Raw genomic sequence first — 26,432 nt, 5'->3', positions numbered from 1 at the left:
GGAAAAAGCTAAGGCTTAATGCTGTTCCGGACACGCATTTTCCAAATGCACCGGAACCTAGTTTTAATTATAAAAATGTTTTCAGTTCCAATTCGATAAATGAAATGGGAACGGAAGATTTTTCTTTTCTAAATAATGATACCGAATCAGGATTGCTTGATAACGGTAATAATTTGATGCTATTAGCATCCGTGGCAAAAGAAGCCCAGGAGGAAGTAGGGTTTTGAGGGATAGCTAATTCCAGGGCAATAGGCAGTCAAACAAATTTAAGTTTAGTATCAGGAGCTCTTAGGGAACAAAAATTGGTGGAGGAGAATTTATGTTTGAAAAATAAATTAGAAAAAAAGGAAAGGGAAATTAATTACTTAAAATATCAGTTAGAAGATTTAGCAAAGAAATATAGAAGAGTAAAGAAGGAATTAAAGGAGAAAGAGGAAGGTTTTGATTTAATAGGCCACTTTAATAGTAATTTTCCTCCACAGATAAGCGCAATAGTATAAAAAATTTCAACCGAAATCCCAATGGTCGTAGATACAACAGCTATTTTAAAACACTGGCGTATACTTTTTGTCACCTTTAGCTTACAGACACCTTAAGCCAATCCTTGGGTTTCCGGATGAGAGAACTCTGGACGAGTTTGTTTCGGAATGGCCCCGCGATCCAGGATGTAATAGCAGTAGTATTAGATGTTTAGAGTTGAGAAGTCGGGGATTTAGTCGGGAACAAAAATTCGTGTCTATTTTGTGTGACGAAATGGCACTTAAGAGTCATATGCAACATTTACCTAAATTTGATAAAATTGTAGGAGTTGAGGATCACGGCGATGAAAATCGCACTTGTAGAATAGGTAATAGTGCGATGACTCTGATGGTCCAAGGTATTGGTGGAACACCTTGGTCTCACCCCCTATCGTATTTCATTGTCCATGGTTCCTGTAAAGGTGATGTAGCCAAAAAATACATTTTTGAGGCCATTACCCAGCTACAAAACATAGGTCTTAATCCATGCCATTTTGTTTGTGATCAGGGTTCTAACTTTCTCAATTTAGCTAGGGTCTTAGGGGTTTGCGAAGAGCGCCCATAGTTCAATGTAAATGGCAAAGGGGTGTTCTTTTTTAATGATTGTCCCCACCTTTTAAAAAAATACCAGAAATTGTCTCGAAAACTGTAAAAATAAAGTATCTTTTAAATCGCGTCCGATAAGTTGAACCGATATAGTGCACTTTTATAATAAAGATTCGCAAAATCACATTCGCTGTACATCGAAACTGTCTGATGCTCATATTGCGCCAAATAATTTTCAAAAAATGAGTGTCAAACTTGCTAGTCAAGTGTTCAGTGACACAGTCGCTTCCGGAATGTTATCGATTTATAGTTCCGGTCATTTGACTTGTCCCTCAAATAGTCATTGCAATACGGCAGAATATATTTTATTTATTAATAAATTATTTGATGTATTTAATAGTAGTAATTTTGAAGCTATTTTGCCCAACAAAAAAGTTTTTTCGGCAACATCCGAGCAGTTGCAATTTTTAGACGAGGCTCTTAAACCTTTAAAGACGATTAGGGTTAACGATGGCACCGGGGCTGACATCACTTCATCTTTCAACTACCTTAAGGGTAATATAAATAGTTTAAAACGATTGTGGCGATTTTTGTCATGCTCAGGTTTTCAACATGTACAGACGAGACGATTATGTCAGGACAACCTAGAAAATTATTTTGGACAAATCAGAAGGGGCGGTGGCAGATGTGTAAGGATAACACCTTATATGTTCTGCAATTTGTTTAAAAAATCATGGGGGTTGCGTTACGCCAACTTGGTAACCAACGGAAACTGCGAACCGACAGCTCCCAACGAAAGCTTTTCTCCTAACATTTCGAATGAAATAATAGAAAGTGTGTGTAATGACCGTTTAATGCAGGACTTATCGTGGCAAGAGTTCCAGCGACTTCCACGACCTGAACATTCGTTCAATAGGCTAGGATTAGACAGCAACTTCGAGGTAGATGATGTTGAGGTAGATTTTTTTAGAGACAATGCATTTGCATATGTTAGTGGCTATTTTTATTTAAAAATATTTAGGGCACACACTTGCTCTCTACCCTTAAATTATTTAGGAGATGAGTTTTCAGTCGAATATCTCTTTACGCAAGAAAGGCAAATTGACATATGCAATTTAATTAAGCCGCCTCAGGGATTTTTAGATTACTTAAAACAAATAGAAATAATTTTTATTAGGGAATTTGATTGCATTTGTCACAGGATATGCGTAGGGCAGTTATTATTCGATAAAATGAAGCATGTCAGCCCTTATAAATATTGTACTAAAAGCGACAGTAATGCTAATCTAGCATTATATATTAGGATTCGTATATTTTTCGCCCTTAAGTTTTTCAATAGGAACCTTAGTAGACCTAACTATAAAACAAAAATATTATGTGTTTCACATATGTAAGATTTTTAGAAAAAAATAGCTTCAAAATTGGCACATAAATATAATATTTTCGAGATAATTTTATATTCTAATTTTTCTTCGGCTTCTTGTTTCATCTTTTTAATTATATTTTGTTATTTAAAACTGGGTTCTGGGAAATTTTGGCATTGTGTATATGTATATTTATGTAAATATTATTTTAAGTTATATCAATTAAGTATATATATGTATTGAATACATATATCTTCAATTTGTGATATTTTTAAATGAATTGTTTTGTTTTTGTTTTTTATTACATTAATTTGTTACATTATAAATTGTTTTGTTTTTGTGTTCATTTATTATTTTAAATTGTTACATTAGTTATAAGAAATGTATTTATTTATCTACGTACATATTCGTACTATGTAGCATACATATTGTGATATTTTTTATGAATTGTTTTGGTTTCTGATGTTTATATATATTCTTTTAATTTCTTAACTATGTATTTATTTTTAATATGTACATATATATACATATATGTATATATTTTATGTTGTATATGGGTGATATAGGCCTACTGGGGAATTTTCCACTTGGACCAACGGCAGAACAACAAACACACGCAGAAAATTATTTGCAATGGCTGCAAAATATGTCAGACTAAAGCCCATGTTCATCTTCGTGCAATGACACACATAAAAATAATTGCAACAAAACTTTCATTTTACAAAAAGACATATTTTGCCATTAAATTGTGGAAAAAGGTAAGGATTCTGCAATGGGTGCTCTCTTGGCCTTGCATATTTCGGTATATGATTTTTGCATTCTGTGTCATCGTGCTATTCTGCAAGAGCAAGAGAATCCCCCTAATGTTCTACATGTATGTATGGTATATATGTAAGTAACACATTTACATGCTGGCAACTTGCCGTCTCATTTCTTTGTCTTCCTTCACTGGCGTAGAAATCACTTGCACGGTTATAGCCGAGATAATAAAAGCGTTCCAGTTGTTTTGTCTTTCCGGAATTTGGCTCCAATTCGAGATTCCAAGTGCAGTCAGGTCATTCTCTACCTGAACTTTCCAATGGAGAGGAAGACCTCTTCGTCTGCTTCCACCGGCATGTACTGAATCGAAACATTTAAAGCTGGAGTATCAAATGAAATTATCTACGATTTCAAAGTTATAACTCTCAACAGTGATGTGAAAGCCAAGACGAAAATCCGATGTATATTTGCTTGATGACAGGGGATATGCCATCTTTCCCTCCTTCTGGAGAAAACGGAACCAACGGCGGGGTTGTTCAAGTCAAAGATGTTATGTCATCGGCGTTCACCAACAGCTGTACATTCTTTTAGAAGATTCTACCTTCTCTATTTACTTCTGCAGCTCGTATTATTTTCTTCAGCAATTGGTTGAAGAAGTTACACGATAGAGAGTCTTCTTGTCTGAATCCTTGCTTGGTATCACACGGTTGGGAGAGATCCTTCCCGATCCAGTGGAGATTTTATGTTGCTCAGCATCGAAGGTGGCTTTAAAATCGACAGAGAGGTGAAGTGTGTCGAAATCTGGTCGATACTAAATTTTTCAGGTCTAGGGGTACACTACTAAGATCCAACAAGAGCATGGTCTTGAAACCTTCTGTTGATCGCCGCATCTTTTCGTAGAATTTTTGAGCATTACTCCTTTCTGTTTTTTTTCTAGATATGCATCTAGTTTTCCTCTTCAACTCTCGGTATCTATCTCATCTCCTTCTTGTAGTGGACGACCGCAACATTGCGAGACAGGCTGCCCGTTTTCTTTTTAAAGCGAATCTACAGTCCAAATCGCGGGCGCGTACTTTAGGTATTTTCTTGTTTGGTGTTACGAAATCTACATCATGCAGATTGTTCGTCAGGTTGCAGCGTGGTTCAAGTCAAAAGTGGCAAACTGCAGAACCGTTAGAAGATATAGCCCAGAATAATTTACAAAGAAATACGGTGCAGGTGATATTGGTGCTGTTGAACACACAAAGCAATTAACGGGCCAAAGATAGGTAGAATTTACAGTATTGTTCTTCAAATGAAAATTTTAAAAGTTTTTCGATATTTATTGTGGGAAAGCCGGATCTTATCATTATTGGAGAGTCATTAAAAGATCAAGATTTTAAAGAAAAGCGGAAAACAATCTGAAAAATTTATGTGCAATTACAAATTTAGTAACAAGTTGACTAAAAACGAACAATAATTTGTGAATTAAATATAGACAATACATAATGAAAAAATTTTTCTTTTATATCCAATTACTAAATGTTTCGGTAAGTGTCTTGAGTGTATGTCCCGTTTTGATTGTTTGGTTGTAAAACGTCAAGCAACTTTCGCCGAATTTTTTTTTCCATTTCTTGCATATACGGCACTGTGCAACGAGCAGTCCTATTCTTTCTTTAACTTGGCTAACTTATTCGACGTACTATTACTTCTTTTATCTCATTTTTACAAAACGTGCAGCCATATTAACTATATCATAACATCATAAGCTGAAGACAACCGTACCGTAATTCTTTGCTAATCATATATTCCAAAGCATTTTCATATGCGTTTTTCTCGAATGCAGGAACTCGTCCTTCGTCTTGTTATAGCATTTTAGCTATAAGAGGGATGGGTCTTTGTCCAAACTTTTCTTTTGCTGTTCATTAATATATATATCGTCACCTAAAATGCAAAATAACGTAACATCACTTTTCGTAAGTTTACAGGAGAAGCAAAAAACCGTATAAAAAGAAAACCACTTGAGATATTAAAACAAAATTTTCAAATATGAATTAACATGAAACTATAAGTATATTTTAGAAAAAAAAATAAAGAAAAAATTAAGCAATTTTTGTAGTAGGTGTTTTACGTTATTTTGAATTTTCATTTCTGAAACAAAATAACGTATAATCAATCAATGTTTAATTATTATTTATTAAATAACTAATTATTCAAAAGGTATAATATCATAAAAGTAATAACAGTCTGCTGGAATTAAAGCTTCTAGGTCCTGCAGACGTTGCCATTTCTTGTTGGTTATTGTTAAACTTTGTAAAAGCATAGACTGCTGAATTCCTAAAAAAGCACGGGTCTGATCACTTGGATCATGGAGTCGCTAAACCGAACTCTGGCGGCTCCTTCTCTACCCATATACCGAGGGAGTTGTGGGTGGGAAGAAGCCGTTGGAGAAAAGGGACAGTGAGCTTCTTCACGGATGGGTCAAAGGTGGAGGGGTCTGCTGTCAGGAGCTCTCTATCAACTCCAGTAGATTTACTACTCCGGAGTGCAGGCTCCTTCAGAGAAGTGACCATGGACTCAGATAGCAGGGCGGTGATTCCAGCCTTGAACTCATTAACAATGAAAGAATTCAGAGCTGATCGAAGACCTAACCTCGCTATCAATAGCATCGAGTGTCTTTGTGATAAGAATGATATGAGCGCCAGACCACAGCGGAATCGCAGGAAATATGAGCTAGCAAGAAGAGGCACCCTAGAACCGCTATCGGTAGAATGGGAGCGGATCTGTGCTTCCGTATCTTATTCTATTATTGAATAGCTGGGCGTCGCGAAAGCTTGGTCAGCGCTGGGCCACAATTTTTGCACACGCTGTCGTCATTGCCCTATTGGCTTCTACGCAGTAAAGCTGGGAATCCTACCAGACATCATCTGCAGAAGCTGTATGGAAGAAGATTAGGTGGAAACAACTCAACACTTCCTTCTTGGCTGTTTTGCGTTAGGGAGGTCAAGACTTAATCACTTGGGGGCGCATACCTTCAGATATCCCACCAAACTGGCGGGAAGCGTTTTGTTAATTTATAAGTTCGAACATAGGGGTTCTTCTTTTCTATGGCGTCACAAAGGGCTACATATGTATATGTATATAGTAGTCTACGTCCGATCAACCATGTAGCCTAAACTAACCAAAGCACATTGAACTTAATCACTAAAAATAACCATAAACAATAAATGAAGGCTAACTTCGATATAAAAACACAAACACTCTGATATATTTACATACATAAGTGATGATACGTTATTTTGTTTAACGAAATCAAGCACTTGATGATATGTTTTTTTTTTAATTTTTAATATAGCTTGGGTATTTTTGATCTCAGAAGCTTAAAATTAGTGACACATATGTAATATGATATGGTGAATCGTAATCAGTAAAAAACTCAATTTTGAATTTTTTGATGATACGTTATTTTGCATTTCAGGTGACGATATATATCATTTATTCTTTTGTTTAGTACGTAACTCCTTCTTTCCGTAAAGAACATTACTGACAGATGGTTCCTAACCAAATATTACCATTTTTCAACATGTTGCGCATAAGTGGTTAGGTGCTAACCATATATTTAGAGATAGGCCCGAAATGACTTTCTTTTTACTTTATGGAAAGCAGCCTTTCTAAAATTTTATGACATAATAGCAAAATCAGTTATTTTTGACCACTATGCGTGTGCTATGGTTGTTATATTAAAATTCGAGCGTTACGGTAACATTTTTTTAAATTTCGATATGGCAATTTCGGCAAATCAGCTGCGTTTAGTTTAACTTGTATAAACATAGTGAGTCTCTGTAAATATTAAGATAAAAATATTATAACTAAAGTCGCAAATGTTTGGACATATAAATATATTGTGAATTTGGTTTAAGAGTATTTATCTTTTTAAAATAAACAAAGCTATGGGTGAGTAAAGTAATTCCGCGACAGTAGTGCAATATAAAGCATTACTCTGCCAGAAAGAAAACTATTTTGGCAACAACGTAATAAAACATATTTACCTATCTGAACCTTTCAAAAGTTTGCGAAGAATTATGTTATAAGGTGTATATTAATAAGTATTAATAATAAACTTTGTAGAGCAATTGTCCACACAGTTTCTCGTGCGTTATTCAATATTTTCGTAAGGTAATATAGTCAAATCCATATGTAGTTATTGAATGTGTATACACATATGTATGTATGTATGTATGTATTATATGTATGTAGACATATTTTGTAAATACGTAAATATATTATTATATTTGAAACGAGTGTCACCTATTTAAAATGTGGCTTCCTTGATTTGCTGTTACAATATAAGGTCGATGATACTATACCGCTCTACATATATACATATGTATGTATATAAGCACATCGTATTTGGTTATATGTATATACATACATATGTACACATGTATATAGATACTAGTGTTTATACATATGTATACATACATATATAAGATAATGGAATACTGCGGTATGATGAGTTCCTTTTATACACATATATATGTACATATATATTTTTTGTCTCTAAATGATGTTAATTTTTAGTCTTCAAATATAAATAGTCTACTTAATTAAAGACACCTTACCACATTTAACTATTAACCCCTCGAAGGGGCCATCGTAATTATAGCATATCACTCGGATGTCAGGGGACATTCAAATATATTAGTAATTACGGCGAATTGAAATATTTTCGCGCAACTTTTTGAGACATGCATATTTCCCTAATGTTTTCTATTAAAATAGCTCAAGAAATCACATCAAAATGTTGTATAATTACTAAGAGATTTATACAAATAATGTTGGCGGGTTTTGTGTCAATCAAAAAAAAAATTATGTAAAAAATTACATATTCCAGATGTGGATCGAAGAAAACGAGACTTATAGTATGTTGTGCCAGGAAAACATCGGGTGGCAGGCGGCAAACAAATTATTATTGTCAAACATGCACCAACCAGCCCATAGTGTATATGTGGAGTACTTTAAAATGTATCATAGTGCGCAAAATTATAAATAAAAAATATTGATTTTCTTACAAATAAACATTACTCGATCTCAACCAATTAATATCAGTCCAATATCATTATAATACGTTACTTAGTTCTAAAATAAACAGAAGTTATACAAGGGTGGTTTGTAAATGTTTGTTCCTGCTGTAAAGTGGTGTGCCGACCAGCTGATAGCCAACGTCAGTGATGCGAAAGCAACCCAGCAGAAGCTACTTGCAGAGGAGATCATTATGCTCCTTAACTGGGAGTCCTTCGATAGGAGGCATCCTGTCGTGGTCCGGAGTGCAGTGTTATGACATGTTTGTGGCTTCCTCGTCTGCGTTTCGCTGCATCCAGGCTACCGTATTGGTGCGGCGTAGTTAGGGACAGGTTGACCGATTGCCTTGCACGTTGTCAACAACGCTTTTTTGTGTTTTTGCATGATTTTCCGGCTAGCGACTTAACGATTTTATTTTTTTCTGTGAGGAGTGGACAGAGGACACAGTTATGACTATACTCCTTCGTGCAGTTTGTGAATAAGGTCGCTATCGCTTTAGTGGGGCAGAGTGTTAGGTTCCGTGCAGCGAGGAAGAAAAAAACTCAAAAAGGTAGCCGTTTACGTTTGCAATCGTCGGTGTGCGATTTGATAGAAAGGGAGTTTCGAGATATAGAAGTTAAACTCCAACGAAGAGATGACGGAACCCTGCGGAACCCCATGTTTAATTTTTTTCAATTTTTTTATCTCGAAATAATACGAATGACTGCCGATTGCTCAGGTAGTTCATAGTTCACCTCTTCAACCCTGGAAGGAGCTTGAAAAGTATTTTTCAATCAAGATTATTATGAGCAGATGGTCTGATGAGATTGTTAGCAAAAGTCACCAGGTTATGCTGTTATTAGACAACCATTAGCTAATCTGATGTCAGTCGAGCTGCTACAGTCAACCATAGTTCAGGTGGAGGTTTCGTCATTCATAGTGCATAAGATTGAATGGTCTATCTGTTCCGCCAGCTCGATCCCAGCACAATCGTATGACAGGCAGTGGTGCCAAAGATCGTAGTCCGTGTTAAAGTCGCCAAGTACCAGTCGGATAGCTTGTAGGGCAACAAGTAACTGGCATAATGTATATACTACATATACATATATTTCGAGTTCGATGTCGCTTGACCGGGTACCTATCCCTGACATTCTATTGTAGATGTCGCCGTCGATAAGATGATATTGCACGGTGTGGTGCAAAATGAAGGCTAAACCAGTATCACGCTCGCGACTTTTACATACAACGTTGAAACCTGCACATGTCAGGAGTTCTGAGCGGCTATTCAGCTTGGTTACTAGGACCGCTGCTATCGATATGCTTTCCCGGCTCATAAATTCAACTACCTCTTTGATCTTGCTCGTTAGTCTGTTTGCAAGGTGCAAGGAACCAGGAGTTGCCGTGTGGCCTTCTTATCGGAGAGGGATGAAGGTTATTGGGGGTTCTTCAGACTGGGGGCTGTACAACGTAATTGCTCCTTGGAAACGTAGAGATTTTTTGTTAGCGGCTAGGCTGGAGTGACCGGGCATAGCCCGAACTGGGTGACGCATTGGTGCGTTGGCAGCATAAGGCCACATAACGTGCGGAGCACTCCCTATAACATATTACCGACACCCCGGCAGCCTGGCCTAATTAACCGGAACGGTCAACTGGAGTGTAGGTGAGACACCTAGCGAGAAATCCTAAATTTTGAGAATTTTTTTTCATTTCTTATTCTTTCAAATATTTTATGATTTCTTTTATATATTGTACAATAAAAATATATACAGGGTGGCTGATGAATTTTGCTACATTAAGAAACTCAAATAATTTTTTTTCACTGTATGGAATTCATTTTTCTTTTATTCATGTTAAAGCTCATTCAATTTTATTAAATATAGCTTAATTAGTTTTAAAAATAATGGAATTTAAATGCCCTCCCCCCTGCTCGTTGATGCATGTGCGGCATCTTACTAAAAAGTTGTTCATTACTGCTTGGAGAGTTGAGACAGGAATAACCGCAATTGTTTCTCGAATGGATTGCCTTAGTTCATTCAAATTTGTTGGTTTTGCTTTGTAGACTTCCTGTTTGCAATAACCTCACAAGAAAAAGTCAGGTGCAGTAAGATCAGGCGACCTGGGTGGCCAACGGAATGTGGAGTTTCTGGATATCAGCTTATTGGGAAATTTTCGTCGCAATTCTGTCATAACAGGTTGGGCTATGTGAGGAACTGCACCATCTAGCTGAAACCACACAGAGTTGAAAGAAATTCTCATTCGGCGTAATACTGGATAGAAAAACTCTCTCAACATGCTCAAGTAACGGTCTCCAGTAACCGTAACAGTGTGACCGTTTTCTTCGAAGAAGTAGGGCCCGACAATGCAGCGTGATGAAACTGCACACCACACTGTGACACGAAGTGGATGCAATTCCGTCTCATGGAGTATCTGTGGGTTGGAAGCACTCAATATTCGACAATTTTGTTTGTTTATGTTGCCGTTTAAATCGAAATGGGCCTCGCCAGACATGAAAAGACAGTTCAACATGTTTCCATCCTCTTCCACCATTTGAAGCATCTTCTGGCAAAATTCCAAGCGAATCGGCAAGTCTGCAGCGTTCAGTTTGTTGGCCATTTGAATTTTATATGGGAATAAGTCCAAATCTTTGTGCATAATTGACTGTAATGACTGTCTGCTTACACCCATTTGAGCAGATAAGCTTCTTGTCGAAACACGTGGATTGTTTTGTATGGCAGCAGCTACAGCAACGATTATTTCCTCCGTTCGAACTGAAGGGTTTCGATGGTAAGGCCACCCTGTATATTGGATCCTAAACACATTAATTTTATTGTGTTTAAGTAACGTAAAACACAGAATGTAATTCATATTATCATAAATCATTCTTAATGACAAAAAAATTCGTGCAGGACACATTTCCTTTAGCGACAGGATCATTCGTGCTGTTTTGTTACTGTGACTGAACGGTAAAGCGTAAGCGTACATATGAAGATAACTTGCACAATTGCAGTAAACTACTAATAAGTGTATTTCATACTCAATTATATGTAGCAATTTTTAAATAAATAAGAAGAATAAGAAAATATTTTTTTACTCATATTATTATTGTTTTTTAATTATGTTTGATATTTCAATTTACAACATTCATTTTTTATGGTTTCAGAAATGGCTTTGAATGCGGATACCAATTATCAGTCTTTAAATGAAGGTAATCCTTTTAAAAAGGAAAGTGAAGACTTTCATAATCAAGATCATGACGATACACCAGGAGATAGTGGAATTATGATACATATGGTTCCCGAAACAAATAAAGGTAAAATTATTAATCTATTGGATATGAAGCTATTTATGCGTAGTAATCAATTGATGTACTGTAAATTAATAAAGTTTACATACACCTAGTTCTATAAAATTACGACACGTTTATTTGATTTAAAATCAATAAATTTTCAGTTTTTTCTATCCATTTCAAAAGATGTATATTTAACATTAAATATAGCTAATCAAAATATTTTTTTTACACAAAAACAATTAAGCCTATAGCTTAAAATGCGCCTAATTATATCAAAAAATTTTACATACACTAATGATTACACTGGATCACAAATTTGAATTTGTTTTTTGTTCCACGGATCCCACTATCCAATTTGTATGTGAAATGGCTCGCTGATTTCGAAAATCGAGTTAATTTTTTTTTTTATGGATACGTTTTTGAGATATTTGCAATTTACCGTTATTCGACAAAAAAAAAGGTGTCTTCATTTAATCATGTATATCTCACTGACCAGTTGAGCAATCTTACTGCAAATTATAGAAAATAAAAGTGAATGAAATTTCCTAAAAATATTGTGTACTTCATTTTTCCAAAGGCCTTATAATTTCTGAGAAATTGATTAATAACTTCGTGTTTTTTAATTTTTTTTTTATGAAAAAATTAAAAAAAAAATTAACTTTGGCAAGGAAAAAATTTTAAAACAAAAGATATTTTTTAATTTTTTTTTTTTTTATATGATGTCCTGTTTCTTCATAAAAAACTAAGCTACCAACGAACAAAATCCGTGGATAAATAGGAATGTTGTACATGATCAAAGAAATATATCCAAGTCGCGCAAAGTCAATGTATTCGTATATGCGTATGTAGTGTGTAAAGTAGGGGTGGGATTGTTTTCGAATATCATTAGAATAAACTAATAACGCTATTCATTTAAAAAAAGTCAAATAATACTTTCAGAACAGTAATACTCAAATACTATTGTAGTAGGTAGTTTGCACCGTAAGTTAGGTTCGAAACCCCTGTAGTCATGTGTGTAGGTATACAGGCAGATTTTCGAAGGGTAATTAGTTGCGGAAAATTCCTAATGCAAATAAATTTAATTCAAACATGCATACCTATATGCACACACACATATGTATCTTGGTAAATCCATTATTTTTTTCAAGGCCAACATAGCAGGTAGTATTTTCTTTTCCCGGCTCGTTAATATGAAGGAACTTTTGTTTAGGTAGGTTTTGCCTTTTTTTATTTTTTCGCGATCAAGCTATATATAAGGATAAATGCCCCTTGAAAGTTCATAATATCTGTAAGGCTCGCCGGTTCCAGTTTATAATTACAATATAAGAAACCGTGAGCTATTTTTAAAAATAATAATATGTTAAGGTGACATATTATAGAAATCGTCACGAACCATTTGCCAAACACTATACGAAGGAAGACAATGTATGCTATTGCAAAGACATTCCAGGGTTATTCAAAGAGTTTGGTCAACCATATGATTCCGAGGAGTGGCGATTGTTCATAGACAGCAATAAACTGAGCTTGAAGGCCGTATTACTGCATAATGGCAACAAAAAGCCCTCGATCCCGATCGCGCATGCAGTAAACACGAAGGAAACATACGAGGTAATGGAGAAATTGTTAAAATTCATCAAATATGAAGAGCATGATTGGAAAATATGTGCCGATCTTAAAGTCGTTGGAATGTTATGCGGTCTACAAAGTGGCTACACAAAACACTGCTGCTTTCTCTGCAAATGGGATAGCCGAGCTCGTAAAGACCACTATTGCATTAAGGATTGGCCGGAAAGAGTTGAATTTACAATTGGTGTGGATAATATCAAATACATCCCACTTGTAAAGAAGGAAAAAATCATTCTTCCGCCATTGCAACATCAAGCTAGGCCTCATTAAAAATTTTGTTAAGGCGTTGGACAAAGAAGGCAAAGCATTCAATTATTTGCAAAATTTTTTCCCAAATATTTCCCAGGCCAAGATAAAGGAAGGTATATTTGTTGGACCCCAAATAAAAAAGTTGATAAATAATGACCAATTCAAAGGACTATTGTCACCAGTTGAGGCAGCAGCGTGGGATTCCTTCGAAATGATCGTTTCTTCAGTGACGAGCATGGCGAAAGGTTTCACCAGCAAATGAAATTAATTGAGAATCAATACCAAGATTTCTGGGACGTCGCGACGTCGGTATGATGGGTGACTACTGTTGGTTTCTCATAAGAGAAACCGATCCTAAACTAAATAAACGACAAAACAAAACACATAATCATTTCGACTATAATGTAAGAACATCAACTTAAGACAAAAATAACACATTGTTTTAATATATATTACTAATATATAAATAAATGAGTTTATAAAAAATAAAAACGACATGAAAATTGACTTTTTACTTAACAGAAACAGCGCCCACCCCTACTTTACACACTACATACGCATATACGAATACATTGACTTTGCGCGACTTGGATATATTTCTTTGATCATGTACAACTTTCCTATTTATCCATGGATTTTGTTCGTTGGTAGTTTAGTTTTTTATAAAGAAACAGGACTTCATATAATATAAAAAAAAATTTAAAAATATCTTTTGTTTTAAAATTTTTTCCTTGCCAAAGTTTATTTTTTTTTAATTTTTTCATAAAAAAATTTAAAAACACGAAGTTATTAATCAATTTCTCAGAAATTATAAGGCCTATGGAAAAATGAAGTAGACAATATTTTTAGGAAATTTCATTCACTTTTATTTTCTATAATTTGCAGTAAGATTGCTCAACTGGTCAGTGAGATATACATGATTAAATGAAGACACCTTTTTTTTTTTGTCGAATAACGGTAAATTGCAAATATCTCAAAAACGTATCCATAAAAAAAAAATTAACTCGATTTTCGAAATCAGCGAGCCATTTCACATACAAATTGGATAGTGGCGTTCATGGAACATTTTTGCTGTAAAACCAGTGTTATCATTTCATTAATTTTGTTGCAATTATTGCCCCCAGGTGTCGACGCATGTTCCCCACTCAATGTTTAGTATTATTTCCGGATATTTTGACCCCCTAAGTCCATAAGGCAGTTTTTAGGCACTCTTTTGATGAATTTGGATGTTTTCGAATACGGTTTTCTAATAAGTTCCAGATATTTTGAATAGGATTAATGTCTGGTGATTGCGGGGCATATGGAGTTATTTTCAATTCCATAACAACCCTTCACGTACAAAATACGATGTGTAATCAATGAAAACCAGATTCGGTGCTTTGTATACTTTCCGTATAACCCAATTCAAAATATAGAAAGTGTACATTTTTCACTACATAAATCGAACATCAGTGAAGATATCAGAGTAAATTTTTGCATAAACAGTGTTCTTAAGATTTTGACTCCCTAAGATTCTGGAGCCGTTTTAATTTCTAAGGCAACTTTTTATTAAAATTTTTTCTGCCGTGTAAATAAGCTCTAAAATGGTTTGCTTATTGTTGTTTAATACCGAAATTGGAAAAAAAAAATTTAAATTTTGGTTTTTAATTTCGAAATCAGAATTCATTCAAAATTATTAAAATATTTTTTACTTTCAAAGTTGGAGTAATAATTAAAAAATTAACCAAATCAAAAGCTGAAATGTAATGGTGAACAACTTCCTTACTTTTGAGGAAAGTTCAAGTCAGTTCGGGTATAACCGAATATTTCATACTTTTTCAACTTCAAGGATTAAAACTGGGGAAATAGCTTCAGTTGCGTAAGGTGTGTAAGTTATATGGGGTAGAGCAAGTTTCACCAAAAAGTAGTTTTGTGTATGTTCGAGTCTCTTCAATCACACACGAGTTACATATATAAATACCCAACAAAAAACATTAAAAATGATAAATTTGCTAAGTTTTTAACAAAACAAAATCACTTTGTTCCAAATATTTCTTAGAACCTGAATAACTTATTAAGCTAGGGGGTTATTAACTTTAGTCAGCATTTAAGTAAATATGATTTGTAAGCAAATGCATACTTTATTGGAAAACATATGTAATAAGTAAAATAAGTAATTTACCTTGAACTTGAATCTTTATAATTAATAAATTGAAAATTCAGTCTGATTTAACCATCTGAACCAACTGGGATACACTTAAAATATCGAAATTCAAAATGACGACACATCAAAATACCGACAAAATTTAAATATGCAGCTAAATCAAAATAACGACAAATCAAAACACCGACAAATCAAAGAAACTCCGTAAAAATATGTTTGAAAAATATTTACAAAATCAAGTTCTATAGCCAAGGACTTGGAAGAAGTTCAACATAAAAGAACTGGGCCCACCCAGGTGTTGGTCCGGCTGAGGGTAATTTTTTTGAAGCGCGGCCGATAGCCGCCAACGCAAAAAGTAGTTCAACGCAAAAGAACTGGGCACACCCAGGTGTTGGTCCGACCGAGGGTAATTTTTTTTAAGCGCGACCGAAAGCCGCCAACGCAAAAAGGAGCTTAACGCAAAAGAACTGAACACACCCAGGTGTTGGTCCGACCTAGGGTTATTTTTTTTAAGCGCGGCGAAAGCCGCCAACGCAAAAGAACTGAGCACGCCCAGGTGTCGGTATTATGAGTTGACGGTGTTTTGATTTTTCGATATTTTGATTTGTCGGTGTTTTGATTTGTCGGTATTTTGATTTGTCGGTGTTTTGATTTGTCGGTGTTTTGATTTGCCGGCATTTTGATTGTCGGAATTATAAATTTCGAGATTTTGATTGTCGGCATTACGTTATACACCCGAACCAACTGGTACTACCTCTTTAGGTTTTAATTCGGTTATAACTTTTTAAAAACGCTCGAACTCGAACTTGAAATAAAATTGACGCAGTAGGTGGGATCTTTAAAAAGTGTAAAACAATAATAATAAGGACCCAGTGATACGAACCGTGTTCAGAAAAGAAGAAATAAATAGTCGTCACCGTCACCAAACAATAATAAAATAATAATAGCAACAAATTTTTTTTTAACTGTTTACCGAAATTGGCACACCGAATGTGTAGTGAACAAAAGTAACAGCTGTTTAAAAATGAGTGAAAATAATGAAGAAATTCGCTATATTTTGAAATTTTTATATGAAAAAGGGAAGAATGCCACACAAGCCACCAATAAAATTTGTGAAGTTTACAGATACGATGCTGTATCAGTTCGTGTAGAACAACAATGGTACGCTCGCTTTCGTTCTGGAAATTTCGATTTAGACTGATGAAAGTTTTATAGCCCTGACAGACGACAGCGCTAATATGCATTAGCGGGCTTAATTTACATTTATTTGCGCATTTGACCCATGTTAATGCAAGTTTGTAATGCACAAGAATTTCGCGCATTTGGTGGAATTTACCAAATTTGAGTAGGCAACACTGCTCAAAAATGGCCGATTTTTGCTATTTTTTAACAGATGTCGCACTGTTGCTATCCATTTTTCCAACATTCTTAACTTTTTTGCACACTTTTGCCTCCTTTGCGTTTACAGCATCAGAGGTAAGCAGTTTTATATTACTAATTAAATTATGTGCAAGTATATTAACAAAAAACAAATTTGAATATTATTAGATGGCAGAAAATAAACAACGTACAATTTGCTATCCATTTTTCCAATATTCTTAACTTTTTCGCACACTTTTTCTGCATTACAATCAATTATTGCTTTTAATTTCACTCTATTATATTTTGACGACGTAGTTAAAAATAAACGAATTTTTCTTTAAATTTATATTGATTTTCCAAAAATACCAAAATTTATATTAATAATTTTCCTTTACTTCACTTTTTTTTTTTTTTTTTTGTAATAAATAAACAAATTTCACTATCAGCTGTCTAAATTCACAAGTCTGTCACCATAAAATTTCAATGTGCTTTAGCGTTGCTTAAGGCGCATTAATTTTGCTCGTCTGTCAGGGCTATTACACTGATGGAATAATGTGTCTAGTGGAAAAATGACAAAAAGTGATTGACCAAAATGGTACATATTTGTTTATTTAATTATTAGTATAAATAAAAAAAATAAGTTGAAGTCTGATTAGAAATTCTAAAAGACTTCTTCGACTACCCAATATATAAAAATATATACATTTAAAAATAAATACAAGGATTATTAAAATGGACACCACAGTGCAGCGAACACTTAAATCTACAAAAACATCGAAAACGGCAAGAAAAAGTCGACAGAGCATATACGACCAGAAGAGAAACATGGAGGAGCAGACTCAGATGGCAGCTGTGGATTTTGTAGAGGAACTTGACCACAGGGAGCAACAAATAGAATAAATGCGGCAAGCCTACCTTTAATTGAGAACTAAAACGGAAGAAAGTAATGGCAGCAGGTATGCCTTGCTGGGAACCGTTAACGGTCTGCCAATTTTTACGAGAACAGGAGTAACTCTTTCCTCAGTAGCACTGAGTACCTACTATCAACTATCCATAACAGCGACCTGCAGAAAGAACTAACCAGAACATATCGAACAATTCAAGGAGAGGCAAAAGATACAGTCATTAACATTCCACATCTAGATAATTGGCAGCTTATTAATGAAACTCTAAAGCTAAGATATAGACGGGACGTGGAGCCGCACGATCTGTATAAAAGGATCGGGAACCTGAAGGTGAGTTCAGTTAATGAACTTACAGTTTAGTGTAGAGGTGACCACTACATTGACTTAAGCAATGTAAATACTTTAAAAGAAATGACACAATGCGTTTTGTTAGATAAAATTTATGAAGAAGAAAATTTTAATAATATAATGAAAATAATAAAAAGATTTGAGGATAGCAGCATTAGACCAGAATATAGAAAGTTCAAATCAAGAGGAGATAATCCGATAGTTAAATGGACTAATAAAAATCCTGATAGAGGACAGAGGTATAAAAATTTTAATTTTAATAATCAAGGTCCATCCAATCAAATAAATCAAAATGATAAACATAATATATCTAGCCGATATAAACAAAGCAATAATGGAAGATATAGTAATAATTATAGACCAACAAATTCGGGTAATTTCCAAAAACCACAAACGGCAGGAAACCCTAGACAAAATTTCGATCAATACCAACCGAATCAATTTACACAAAATTATAGTCAAATTCATAATAATCAATAAGGACAAAATCAAGGTGAACCAATGGAGATAGACAGTATTGAACACAGTTCAGAAAGCCCTCAATTGGCAGGACACCCATTGCCAAGATTGCTTATGCTCGGATAGGCAAAGCCAGGAAGGTTACTCAACAAACTGATGTTGATTAAGAAGAGGTTAATAACAGCATTTTTTTTAAATACTAAAATAAAAATTTATATTAAGGACAAAAGACATAGTTATGGAACTGATAAGGAGCATGGATCAGTTTCTTTGTATAATATGGTCGGACGAAAGCCCTGCCCAGTCCAGAAAAAGTCGTCGCACTCGCAACTAGACATCCACTGTTGACTTCGAATTTCGTCTATCTTGGAATCGGCATCAACACCAACAACAACGTCAGCCTCGAAATCCAACGCAGAATAACACTTGCCAACAGGTGCTACTCCGGATTAACTAGGCAATTGAAGTAAAGTCCTCTCTCGTCGAAGAAAAACCAAATTTTATAAGTCACACATTATTCCCGTTTTGCTGTATGGTGCAGAGGCATAGACGATGACAACATCTGATGAGTCGGCGTTACGAGTTTTCGGGAGAAAAGTAGTGTGAAAGATATATGGTAATTCGCGCATTGTCCACAGCAAATATCAAATTCGATGGAACGACATTGGCATAGTTTAGCGAATTAAAAGACAGCGGCTACGCTGGCTTGGTCATGTCCGAATGGATCAAAACACTCCTGCTCTGAAAGTATTCGACGCAGTACCCGCCGGGGGAAGCAGAGGAAGAGGAAGACCTCCCCTCCGTTGGAAAGACCAAGGGGAGAAGAACCTGGCTTCGCTTGGAATCTCCAAGTGGCGCCACCTTGCGAAAAGAAGAAACGACTGGCGCGATGTTGTTAACTCGGCTATAACCACGTAAGTGGCTTCTGCGCCAGTAAAGAAGAAGAATAATGCAAGAATAAGGTGGAAAGTCACACTACTTTGAGGGCGAAATTATTATTTAATGATGATGGTAGATTAACTAACACAACGAAAATTTAACACGAAATTAAAATCACAACGCAAAAACAGATTAATTCAAAATTGTATCACGAAATTGAGGTTAGAAAACAAATTAAGGAAATGGAAGAACAAGGAATAATCAAAAAAAAGTCGCTCAAGATATTCGAGTTCATTAATAGTAGTGCCGAAGAAAAAAGATAATTCAGGCGAAAAGAAATACAGAATTGTAACGGATTACAGAAAATTGAATGAAGTCACAATAGATGACAAACACCCTCTTCTAAACATTGGTTCCATTCTAGACAAATTAGGGTCAGTCCAGTATTTTACTACCTTTTATTTAGCGAAAGGATACCATCAAATTCTAGTAAAATCAGAAGGTAGGAAAAACAGCTTTTGTTACACCGCATGGTGTTTATGAATTTATAAGAATGCCCTTCGGACTAAAGAATGCTCCAGTCACATTTCGACGGCTAATGAATGAAATCCTGAGCGACTTTAAACTAAACATGTGTATATCTAGACGATATATTAATTTTCAGGATGCCACTAAACGAACATATTAAGACAATAGGATAAATTTTTAAAGTTCTCGAGAGTAAAAATCTGAAAATTCAAATTGATAAATGTAATTTTTAGAATTTTTGGACACATTTTAACAAAGAATGGCATGAAGCCAAATCCTAATAAAATTAAAGTCATTGAAAATTTACAAATTCCAAAAAACAGAAAGACAAATTCAAAGTTGTTTATGAATTACTGGTTACTCTCGTAAATTTGTAAATATTACGCTAAAGTAGCTCAACCAATAATCAAATATTTGAAAAAAGGTATTAAAATTAATATTAAAGACCCAACCTATATCGAAGCCTTTGAAAACTTAAAAACACTAATAAGTACTCACCCAATATTACGCTATCCAGATTTTGAAAAATAATTTATATTAACAACAAACAGATGCATCCAATTATGCGATTGGTGCAGTATTGCCACCAGAAGGATATCCAGTGTGTTATGCTTCAAGAACTTTGAATAATCACGAAAGAAATTATTCCGCAACAGATAAGGAATTTCGGGCAATAATACTCGTATGGAGAACTAATTGATTTAGGGCATACTTTTATGGAAATAAATTCAAAATTTTAACTGTCCACCAACCGATACAATTTTTACATTCTAAGTGATATATCACCCCTACATCGAAAGATGGTTATTAAAACTTAGAGAGTACAAATTTGACAATGAATATTTAAAGGGTTTAGAAAATAAAGTAGCCGACTTTTTGAGTAGAGTGAAAGATAATGAGGATGTTATTTCAGAAAAATGAATGAAACGACTTCTAATAGTTCAATTTTTTCTGTAAACAATATAGAAGATGAAGAAACCTTAGCAACAGTGCATTCTGCAGAAGAATAGTTAGACAACCGTTTTTATATCAAAGAGGAAATTGTTAACAAATATAAGACGCAAATTATTTTAACAAACAACAAAACTGAAAAGTTAAAAATTATACACGGTAAAAGAATTATTTTCAGAAATTTCAGAGCCTCAATACAATATAGTACAGGAAAAATTAATTGAAATGTTTTCTAATGATAATTAGAATTTACAATGAGAGCACAAGATATTGAGACAGGAGTAGAAGCAGTCAAACAGATTTCTTTATATCACGTTAAGCGGCCCACTCACGACAAATTTGTTTGACAAATATGTTTGAAGACGGTTGAGCACTCACGACAAACCGATTTGACAAACTTTATTTCCATTGTGTGCTTCGCGGAGTTAACATGTCTGATTATAACGCGGATGATGTAATTGCGCTACTAGTAATACACCAGTGCATGAAGCGAAAAAAGCCAAATGCAAAAAAAAAAAATAATGAAGAAAGAATGGATGAAAGAGTGGTTATGTGAGAGATATAACCACTCACATGTAAAACTATTAAATTCAATGGAGCTGAATTTTTCCACGACTTATCTTTTTGGCATTTATTCTTATAATTTTCACTTTTGCATTGCCATAAGGCCGGTTCATTTTTAAATAATTCAATAAACTCTTCCAAAAAATGTTTGCTCACGCTTGCCATTTTTTTATCCGCTGATGTTTACTCTGCAAAAATTTCAAGCAACTGACCAAATGTTTGCAAACCACGCCACTCACGACAAACGAATCCACAAATCGGTTGTTAGTTTTTGAAATTTGTCGCAAACCTTCAATCCGTTTGACAACATGCCCACTCACGACAAAAACCACCTCAAACTCAAACAGATTTGTCAAACAAATTTGTCGTGAGTGGGCCGCTTTAGGGAAAGCTTTCAGTCAGGTATTCAGGAAACATATAAAAATAAAATATATTATCCAAAATTAACACAACTGATTCAAATAGTAATTAATCAATGTGAAATATGTCCGGAAGTAAAGTACGATAGAAATCCTATTGAACCAAAATTTAAATTTTCGGAGACTTTCAAAAATTAATGACATTTTACATATACATAGATACATATGTAATGAAAGGGCACCATTTTCTGTCAGTAAACTCAAAGCAGCTTACTCATTACATTATAGCAACCATATAACCGTTATTGAGCAGCTAGAAGATCATTTTGCTATTTTTAGGAAAACCCAGAAAGCAGACAATGAATTCAAAACCTTAAGAATAAAAGAATTCTTAGATAACGAAAATGTTGAGAGTCACCTTACAAAACTAAATAGCCACACAGGTAATTCAGATGTTGATAGATTCCATAATACCAAAAAATATAGTATTTTACATAAATTGAACAAAGAATTACTACAAGAAGTATAACGATAGACACCAAATCAAGTAAAACATAAGGAAGTAGATGAAGAAATAGTAATAAATAATTTAATAATAGCAAAAAATAAAGTTACAAATAAATTGAATGAAAAAAGAGAAAGTTATGAAGAAACGAGAAAAGAAGGATTTATAAAAAACTATAAAGCTGTTAGACATAAGGAACAACCCCGATATAAGAAAGAAAAGTTATACAAAATATTCATCCTTCTAATATTAAAAAACCACTAAAATTTTCAGATGTTCTAATGGTAATGATAATGATATGGACACCATTGGTTGAAGGACTTTTGACAACAGTTAGGATTTATAGACATTGAAATTAGGACACAAGAAATAGTCAAAGACCCAGAATTAGTAATACATTTTATAAACATAGAAGAAATGGAAAATATAATAAACGATATGACGGACAACATTATTCTAATCAATACAGATAATAAATTCATATTACAAGTAGAACTGTTAAAAACAATCGTTCTAGACGTCCTACGACCCCTTCAACTAATGAAAATATTAAAAAAGTGAAGGATATGGTGCTTGCAATACTCTGGCCCCTTAAATTGGCAACCCATGCTTCGTAAATTTTTTGTTTAATGTTCTCTTTTAACACTGATATTGCAGCAGTATATATCATCTTTATAGATATATATATATATGTATATACATACATATATATATAAAGATAGCACAGTGATGGTTAACTGCAAAGGTGAAGTTTCTTGAACACAGTTTCAAAATTTGTGTAAGGACAACAAGACTAAAAAAATCGGTTTACATATAATGTTAACGTGTAGTAATCGTTCACTTTGTTTGTTATGAATTTCAAACTAATTGTCAATTATGGATTTAATCATTCCATAGTGAGAATATGGAATGTGTGTGAAGTGGATAAAAGATGCTGCAAATTAATTGTTTTAATGTTTCGCATGTTTTTTGCGGTGAGCTCTTTTATGTTAACGAGTTGGTGTAGCGGCTTATGGGCTGTAAAGGCGTTCACGTGACGTCCTTCGAAGATGTACTAAAAATATTTTACGACTTCGAATATTGTATGTAGTTCACGATCATATTAGGTTGTCAAAAAAGTCTTGCGGTATTTTCGCTAGTTGGCGCTGAAAGCGCGTAGTTCTAGTTTTATTCGTCGCATCAGGTCATGCTATATCTTTTCACGCGCTAACACGTGTTTGATTGATTGTCGTTTCTTTTAAGTCGTTCGTGAGTTATAGCGTCGCAAAAATGGAGCAAAATAAAGAGAAAATACGGCATATTTTACAGTACTACTACGATAAAGGCAAAAATGCATCTCAAGCCGCCAATAAAATTTGTGCAGTTCCCATTTCCACCGCACAACGATTTTTTCACCGTTTTCGTTCTGGCCTGTCGTCGAAAATTGCGATAAAATCGCTGAATTGGTCGAAAGAGGCCGGCATAGTAGCAGCCGTAGCATCGGTCAAGAGCTGGGCATGAGTCATCAAAAATTCATTTCAATTTCAATAAAAAAAAAAAAAATCAATAATAACACCGCAAGACTTTTTTGACGACCCAATATGTAGATAATTTCTGTATTGATAGTGGAACATTTTTACTAAAGAATGCTAATGGTTGCCAAGTGTATTTAACATGTTGCTGTAGGACAGCGCTTATGCTATATTCGGAAGCGTCTGTAAAAATGGTCCATTGTGTGTTTGTGTATGGATGTACCAGAAATGTTGTATAAGCAAGTTCTTGTTTTGCTTTCTTAATCGGTTATTGAAGTTTTTCGGTGCAGATTAGATTTTGTGGGATTAATGACTAATCACTAGTTTTGAAAGGGTTTGTTTGAAGTACATATATGGTGGAAAGCGTTGTTTTTATTCCATATTGTTACGCCATCTGGTATATTGCATTTTCTTTAATTGTTCGAATTGAAATCGTGTCCGTTATGGGAGCAATTAGAGCGGTTGATGTTAATACACCGGCGTGAAGACATCTTACATTGAGGTCGACTAATAAGCCAAAGTGACTCAAGAAGTCAGCCCCAAAAATTGGTTTCGTGACGTCGGCGATGATAAATTGCCATAAAAAATCACAGCGACGCCCTAGATTGAGAGACAATAACCGTTTTTCGTATATTCGGATGATGGATCCGTTTGCTGCTTGTAGCGTATGACCAATTTTTGGTGTTGCATTTGTCGACCACTCTTTTGAGAAAAGCGATAAATCGGAATCTGTGTCCACTAGATATTGAGTACGAAAGGTTCGATCACTAATGTAAGCATAAGTGATTCTCTAGAATGTTTCCCGAAAATGTTCAACCTGATTTGCACTGAATAGCGTTTATACCGTATTTCGAGTTGTAGTACCAAAGCCCGTTAGAGCTCAGCTTACGTTGTTGGGACTGATTACGTGACCTTGCCTTGTTTATATGCTGTCGTGTGTTCGATCTATATTCCCGTTTGGTAATAATGGCTGCTAATTGTTTGGTTATTGCCTGCACCATTAGTGTTATTAGTATTTATGGAGACAGATAAAACTTAGATACCTTGGAGGATCTCACTAGCCCATAAGTTTTCCAGCTTTGTATTCGTTTGCAATGCTATAATGGCACGGGTGTTCTTTGGTAAAGCGGACAATCATTTAGCCTTAAGTACATCTTTGTCGACGCTTGGAACCAGTGCTTTAAGATGGCGCAGCAGGTGTGATGGCGTGCGATCGTCAATCTTGGAGCTTCGCTTCCTTCGACTTACAAAACCGGCTAATTATTGCATTTTGAGTGAAAAAGGCTGATATTCAATCATAAACTATGAACTTCTGCCGCATGTCGCCGATGGAAACCGCGTGATAAAATTTGTCAAGACCTCTTACCACACCTGGAATCCTAAACTGTGCTTCGATTTGTGAAATCCTGCTTTACCGCTTTTATTTAAATTATAACAGACAATACATAAATTATATCGAAAATGGATGAAAAAAAACAAATGAACCCCGATTTCACCGCTAGCGAGTCGGAGCACCTATTGGAACTGGTGGAAATCCCATCCGATTCCATATTTTTCACAAAAAAAAATTTATTTCTTATTATTCTTCTTTTGACAAATAACTGAATATTCAAAACAAAAATCTGCTGTTACTTAAGCACTGCTTAAGTCTCACATTTTCAGTACTAAGGCATAACTTAAGTATGAACTGTAAAAAACTATTTTCCTGTTTTATCTTAAGCACAACTTATGTATGGACTGTGGAAGCGGGCGCTAGTGTTCTTTTATTTAAGGGGCTATACCAGTGTGACACTTTCAAAAAAAAATGTTTTATTTGCTTTTTCGATAGCTTATATTTCCATAAATATGCTGTGAAATCGGGAAGGTTATAGTTTTTGAATGACAGCGTTCTAAACAGCGACCGCTTGGAGGTACAAACATATATAAGTAAAACTTTACACGCGTTTTTCTCGAAACGACATTTTTCAAAATTGCTGACATCATAACTCAACGAGAAATTGACCGATCGAGTTCAAATTAAAACTGAGTATTTCTGAATACATTTACTATACAATGACCTAAGATTTGGTTGGTACGAGTGGTTGAAAATTGTTAATTTGGCATTAAAAAAAACGACCATTTTTTCCTATAAAAAACGATTTTTTTTTTTTCAAAATGGCGCCATTTTGTTCATTTTTGATATTTTTCAAAGATCTTAGGTTATTGTATAGGGAAAATCTTTAAGTTTAATAAATTTTTCAAATTTTTTTTTTGTTTAGGCCACTCATTCGGCCGGAATCATGCTAGCAGTTGGGACACTTTTTTTTTTGGCACCTCCGAAGACAGCCCGTAATTTCGTTATTTTTCAACATTTTTGTAAAAAAAAAAATCTTAAAATATATTGTAGCTGAAAATATACCTTATTACGTTCAAAGAAGTTCAAAATATTCAATCGCGTACTTTCTCTTAAAGAAATTCACGAAAATCACCTAATTTGTCATGCGTTACACTGGTATAACCCCTTAAGCTTTAGAAGCTTCAAAAAATC

At 34.6% G+C, this 26,432-nt stretch overlaps 1 protein-coding gene across 2 annotated transcripts in view; it reads left to right on the top strand.

The window, feature by feature from the left end:
• Positions 1-6,955: 6,955 nt before the first annotated feature.
• The window catches only part of LOC105233114 (autophagy-related protein 9A), a 41,691-nt gene continuing 22,214 nt past the window's right edge, over positions 6,956-26,432 (top strand). The window contains exons 1-2 of one of the 2 annotated variants that reach the window (XM_011215076.4): positions 6,956-7,120; positions 11,388-11,537. In XM_011215076.4, coding sequence (XP_011213378.2) covers positions 7,117-7,120; positions 11,388-11,537 — 154 coding nt within the window. In that variant the 5' untranslated portion in view covers positions 6,956-7,116. Of the gene's footprint in view, positions 7,121-7,322; positions 7,343-11,387; positions 11,538-26,432 lie in introns of those variants that run through there. The other variant, XM_029553339.2, reaches the window with a different exon arrangement.

Source organism: Bactrocera dorsalis, chromosome 4 (assembly GCF_023373825.1).
Source record: "Bactrocera dorsalis isolate Fly_Bdor chromosome 4, ASM2337382v1, whole genome shotgun sequence".
NCBI classification, from domain to species: Eukaryota; Metazoa; Arthropoda; class Insecta; order Diptera; family Tephritidae; genus Bactrocera; species Bactrocera dorsalis.
The sequence above is the reverse complement of the archived record's forward strand: the minus strand, read 5'-3'. Positions and strand labels throughout refer to the sequence as shown.